The sequence below is a fragment of the Bos mutus genome, chromosome 24 (assembly GCF_027580195.1).
Source record: "Bos mutus isolate GX-2022 chromosome 24, NWIPB_WYAK_1.1, whole genome shotgun sequence".
Classification (NCBI taxonomy): Eukaryota; Metazoa; Chordata; class Mammalia; order Artiodactyla; family Bovidae; genus Bos; species Bos mutus.
The window spans coordinates 20,949,802-20,955,801 of NC_091640.1; the positions used below are offsets into that span (position 1 = coordinate 20,949,802).

The 6,000-nt window shown below is 55.0% G+C and overlaps 1 protein-coding gene across 8 annotated transcripts in view; it reads right to left on the reverse strand.

Moving 5' to 3' along the window:
• FHOD3 (formin homology 2 domain containing 3) overlaps positions 1-4,690 on the reverse strand; it is a 523,370-nt gene extending 518,680 nt beyond the window's left edge. For all 8 annotated transcript variants that reach the window (XM_070361542.1, XM_070361541.1, XM_070361540.1 and 5 more), the window contains exon 1: positions 4,393-4,690. In XM_070361542.1, coding sequence (XP_070217643.1) covers positions 4,393-4,557 — 165 coding nt within the window. In that variant the 5' untranslated portion in view covers positions 4,558-4,690. The remainder of the gene's footprint in view (positions 1-4,392) is intronic.
• Between the last annotated feature and the right edge of the window lie 1,310 nt (positions 4,691-6,000).

Here is a 6,000-nt window from a genome sequence, read left to right on the forward strand (position 1 = left end):
CAACTCGGGTTGGAGACGCCCATAGCTGTTCATACAACATTCTCAAACAGTTTTGTCCTAAGATGCTGTGTGACACAACACACTGGCCAACTTTACTAATGACCTCATCTTTAAAAAATCTTAATGTAATGTAACAAACAGATGTGTCCCTTAAGAGGATTAAGGTGGAAATTCATTAGAGCAGTAATACCAGTGGATTTGTGTTCTAAAACTGACGCCCATCAATCATCTCAGTGCACGCTTCGTCTTAGTGCTGCTCAGCCTCAGGGAGAACCCTGGAGAACTGGGCAGCCAGGTCTTTACCTTCAAGGCAGGTATGTGTGAACAGGGGGCGCATGGAAAACCCTCTTAGCCCTGCACTGAGTCTAACTTAAATGACCTCTAGTCCCCGCTGCCCAGACTGCAGTGTGCACAGGAATCTTCAATGCATCTTGGGAAAACACACATTCTGACTCCGCAGGCCTGGGGAGGCCTGAGAGTGCATTTCTAAGAGCCCAGGTGACACCCAGCCCACATGCGGAGGACCAAGGTTCCAATCCTCACAGCAATCAGCTGTCTTGCAGGTGGTGTAGCCGAGGCAGCAAGGGAACCACAAAGAGAAAGGCAGTGGGAAAGGAATGAACAGGGCACCGTCCAGGCTAATCCAATGAGAGGATGGAACTCTGAAACGTGGGCAGGCTGCCTGGAAGGAGGAAACTCAAGACAGAAGTAGAGTCATTAAGGGCTCGGACCTGGTGCCAAATGCCAGTCCTGGAACTTCCCACTCACATGGCCCGCTGACTTTTTTTTTTGCTTCGGGCTCTTCGGCTTTGAGATGCAACTGTCCCAGTGCCTGACCCATGGGGTGGTCTCGGGCTTGGCAGAAGAATGCATGTCTGGGACAGTGCTTGGCGCAGGCAAGTGGCAGGAACCTGAAAGCTATTATTCTCTACTCTCTAGTCCACAGCAGCCAGGGAAACATTTCCTGAATTAAATTATTAGGTCATAATTGCCATTTTGACACACATGCTAGTTAGCACTTTTTTGTAATATTCTACAATTTCAGTTTGCCTCTCAAAAAGAAATAAGAATCCTTAGAGTCTTTGCCTTTAGCACCAATTAATCCAAATACATTCATGCTTTGAAAGGTCCATGATTCTGTTAATTCTACTGCACAGTTTTTTGTAAATTAGAAGTCCTATAATTATAATTCTTTTTAAGGCACTAAACCAGAAATAAACACCTGTTCATGCAGCATTTGAAAGCAAAAGGCCTCACATAGTCCAGATAAAACATATAACCACCAGAATAAATGTCTCCCCAGTGAGAATACGGTACCTATTCTCTGTACTGACCTTTTTATTATCAGACCAATCATTTATTTAATCATCCTCAAGGAACTACTGTAAAAATCTGGGGGAGGGGAGGCTTCAGTCTACCAGCTTAGGGAAAAAAAAGAAAACATTATAAGAACAATGTGTTGTTTCTGTCCAAGTCAATGGTTTAAATGAACAACTAATTTCGAATGGAGTCAGCAAACAAAAGATAAATTTATACATACTTCCCAAGGTTAGGAAAAGATACATAGGCTCAAGCTTGGGCTGAGAAGGACATGAGGGGTAAACCAATTCAGAGGTTCCCAGCACAGAGACTCCTTAGGGGAACTTTACAAATTAAGACCCTCTGCAAGGTCTTTGAGGGGTGTGTTACACAGGTGTGTCCACTTAGTGAAAATTCATCCAGCTGCTCACGTGGGGCCTGCACACTTTTCTGTGTATGCCATCTACTTCGAGCAAAAGTCTGCACTCCCAGGTAAGATGGCTGAGGATGCTAAGAGTTTCCGAAGTTTCACAGTCACGCTTCTCCCCCCTCACCACCCAGAATATCCCCTGCTCCAGAAACTCATCTTTCTGCCAGGCCGGGCTCAAGGAGACCCATGGCAGGGGCATGCCCACTCCCTCACCGTTAGCTAATTCATAGCCAGGTTGGTAACAATTTGCTTCCCCCTCTGGCTGTGAACTCTATCAAGTCAGCAATTCTGTCTCAGTGCTCTTACTCATGCTAGTAACATTCACTTGCCCCAGGCCAAAAAGTACCTGGCCTAGAAAACTGAGTCGGGAACTCCCCGAGTTAATGGAACAGAAGCCAGAGTAGATGCGGAATTGGCCAAACGACTGGTCCAGGGAGCAGAACAGCAGTGGGGTCTCAAGTCACACAGACCACGTTTCAATATCAGCTCCCACTCTTAGAGAAACTAGGTTACTCAACTGTTCTTGGCCTCAGTTTCCTCATCCATCAAACAGGTCCAGTAAAAGTCAGCACTTGACAGATATGTGTAACATGAAATGAGATGCCACACTGACATCCCTAGTAGAGCACACACCTACATACCAAGCACTCAAAACTCATTAGCTCTGTCTATCACAGATGGATCATTCAATCTGGGAGATCTCCTGCTGGAAATTAACCAGCATTTTACAATAGTAATGCACACCTGGGCACAGAAATGCCCTGAATTCTGCTTTGTAGAACCCTGGCTAATACAACCAGCCACTGAGTCGGCTCTAGATGTGAACAACCATGCCACACATCTGATGGTACGACAGGGGTCTTCAGGCAACAGACTCTGAGACTGAGGCTGGCCGGGCCCCCCAAGACAAGGGATCAAGGGTGTCTGTGGGACGTCTTCAGGTTCTGTTTATTCCACAAGGGTCATCGCTGAAAGTCCTGTGAGCCAGTGCATCTGCTGTGCTGTGGCTTCCTGGGGGCATGGGGGCGGGGGACAGCGCAACGCTGGGGCATTGGGATCTCCTACCAGACCAGGAACGCTGGATCAGGCTACAGGGCTCATCCATGGAAACATAAAAATGTATGTCAGTTTCCAGCTTGAAAGGTCAACCCTGGGTTTGAAATCCAAGGAAACCACTTCAAGGTCACAGGGCCACAATTATGAGTCTTCTGCGGTTTCAACAAAGGATCACTATAATCAGAGACCATAATGAATGAAACAACCATGCTGAAGAAGCCCTACAAAGATTTTTAACTGAATTCACTGATCAAGGAACCAAGTAACTGACAAAGTGATCCTGATAAGCTGAATCCACAAGACATCTTTCTGTCTCCCCATCTCCCAACCCAACCTTTCATGACCACAGGGATTCCCGGGACTATCCATCCTGCACCAACACAGAGAAAAGGAGATAGAACTGCCCTACTCCTCATTCCTGAAGACGGGTTACTCATTAAGTAGTGGGGGCTGGGGAGGGGAGGGGGAGCCGTGATATACTACCAACGGACACCACTGCCAAAGTTCACTGGTTTCCACATCAACCTCCCTCCCTTCTTCCAAGGCAGGTGAACAACATACAGAAACCTAAGGAATTTTTAAAACTTAATTTTGTTCTTCTTGTCATCAAGTGTTAACGCTTCCAAATATTTATCAGTTGTTGATCCTCAAAGAATAAATCATCTACAAGCTTTGATATGAACCTAAGCCGGGGGTGTGTGGCGGGGGAAGTACCAGGAAAGTAATTCAAGATGCAGTCACTCTATGAAGTGGGAGGAAGGGTTCTCCTGGGTAAACTAAATGGTTGGCTTTCAGTGCCCAGCTCTCTTTGCAATACACACACTTTGCAAGATGCCTGTCCCGCAAAGGGTTAAAAAAGAAAAAGAAAAAAAAAAAAAAATCAAGCCATTCTTCCCAGGGGTCACTCACTTCGGGCTTTGTGCACGAGGGCCGCCCCTCGGCGCCCCCGCCCCTCCTCCCACGGCCACTGCTCCCCAAAGACCACCTGCTTCTAAGAAAAAAGGGGCTGCTCTGAGCACGATTGCTGAGCGCTGGCGGCGTCCTCCGCGGCGCCCCCAGGGATGGAAGGAGAGGCGTCCCCGGGAAGCGTGCTTTATCTCGAGGGTCGCGCTGCCGCCTGCAGCGGCCCCAGAGGTCGAAGAGGTTTTGTCCCGGGCGTCGCTCGGGGCCCTCCTCGAAAGGACCAGAGTCCCCGGGGCCCGGGTTCTTTCCGCGCGCAGCTCGGCGCCCGCCCGCCAGGGTGCGGGGACCGACCGCCGGCGTCCGAACCCACCCCGCCCACCCGGCCGAGCTAACGGCGAGGCGCGGGGAACCCCCTGCATCCCGCCTCCGGTCGGCGCCGCACCTGTTCGGCCTTGCCCGCCCCCGCTCTGGGCCGGAACGCGGGGCGGTCCTCCTCGCCGGCCCGGGCGATCCCGAGCCAGCCGGCGCGTGCCCGGACCCCTCTGCCTAACGGGGAGAGGGGAGGTCTGCCCTTGGGCGCTGGTCCCCCGGCCGCACCCAGCTCAGCTCGCCCGCGGCGCCCCTACCCCGGCGCGTCCCGCAGCAGGGACTGCGCCCAAGGGGCCCAGCCCGCCCCCCCCACCCCGCCTCCCGCCCGGCCGTACCTTGTGCGGCGCCCGCAGCAGTCGGTGGACCCCGGCCAGCTGGGTGCCGAGCGCGAGGTCCTCGCGGAACGTGAACAGCGGCGGCCGGCTGGGCTCGGGGAAGTTGGTGCTGTTGAAAGGGTCCGTATCGTCCAAGAACTGCACCCGGCAGGCCAGCGTGGCCATGATGCATCCCTGCCCCAGGGGGGCGCGGGCCCCGGGATCGACGGGGGTCACCGCAAGCAGGGGAGGCCGCGGCCGCCGCTCGCTGGCTCGCGGGCTCGCAGGCTCCGGCGCGCCTGGCTGCAGCCCGGGCTCCGGCCGCGGGGGGCGGGACGGGGGCGGGGCCGGCGGGCCCCCTCCTCCCGGGGCTCGCCGGCTCCTCCCCTTCTGCGTCCCCCGCGCGCCAGCAGGGACCCACGCGACTAGCCGCCAGGAACGCGAAAGGGAGAGCGGCTCGCGCAGTATCCGCAGCCCTGGGCCGAGTGCGCTGGCGGAAAGACCCCGAACCCTCCCTACACACAAAGCTCCGCGGGCAGACCCCGCAGCACGTGCGCCCCGGCCGAGCTGCACCCCTCGGAGCTAGGGGAACCGAGGTGTAGGGCGGGTGGGGGTATAGCCGTCCTCGGGCATCTTATCCATCTGAAAGCAGGCTTAACTCTTTCCAGATGAAGGCGGCGGCGGCCGGACTCCTGCTGCCTGGATTCGGAAAGCCCCAGCTGGGCACCAGGAGGCGAGGAAGCCCCCCGCCCCACCCCACCCCACCCCGACAAGCAAGAAAGTAAGCAGGGTAGTGGCAGCCACCTGGAGCCCTGGGCAGGGTTCCGGGGAGGTTTCCCTCGGAGAGAAGGAAGCTAAGAAGGAGGAGGGTGAACCGGGGATCGCTGGCAGCGGTTCTTAAGAAACAAGCCCAGGAGGGCGCCAGGCGGGAGGCTTCGGGGGCTGCGTGTGCTGGTTGATCCTCCGCATCCCCACGGCCTCTTGGCCAGTGAGGTCTCCTAAAGCCCTAAATGGATCTAGTGGGGCAACAGGGGCGCTTCCGGGGGGTCACCGAATTGCAGGGAGGCCGCGGCGAGCGAGGGACCCACCGGGCACGGAGGGACTTGGAGGGAAGGTTTGCAGGCTGCCCGCCTCGGCCTGCCCGGCGCCTCGAGGCTTCTCGCTGCTCGAGGGTGACCCCCTTCGTTTCCAATAAGAACTCCCGGTTCTCTCCATTCCCAGGCTATGGCCAAGGTCGCGGGTACCCTCGTGCCTCATGCAGGTCTCGTGGAATAAACTCAGTGGCTCTCAACATCCGCGTCTAAACAAGCCGACTTTGTGACATGTGGCTCCCCTTCTGGCTTCAAGGGGAAGTAACCCCGCGTCCCACGCTTAGCCTCTTCACGCGCACCTGTGACCTTCCGTTTCCGTGGACCCTCCCCGACGCACGTCCAGGCTTAACGCCTGTTCTTAAAATAACCATGATCCGTGACACCTGCTCATTCCTGCAGAGCTAGTTCTCTCTGCACGAGTCCTTTAGACAGGCCAGTACATCAAGCTCACCATCAGCTCTTGGGCAGAGGCTAAAATCCCATCCCCTCTGAACCCCTGCCTCCTACCCTCCCATTTTCATCACCATTTTCGTTTCTC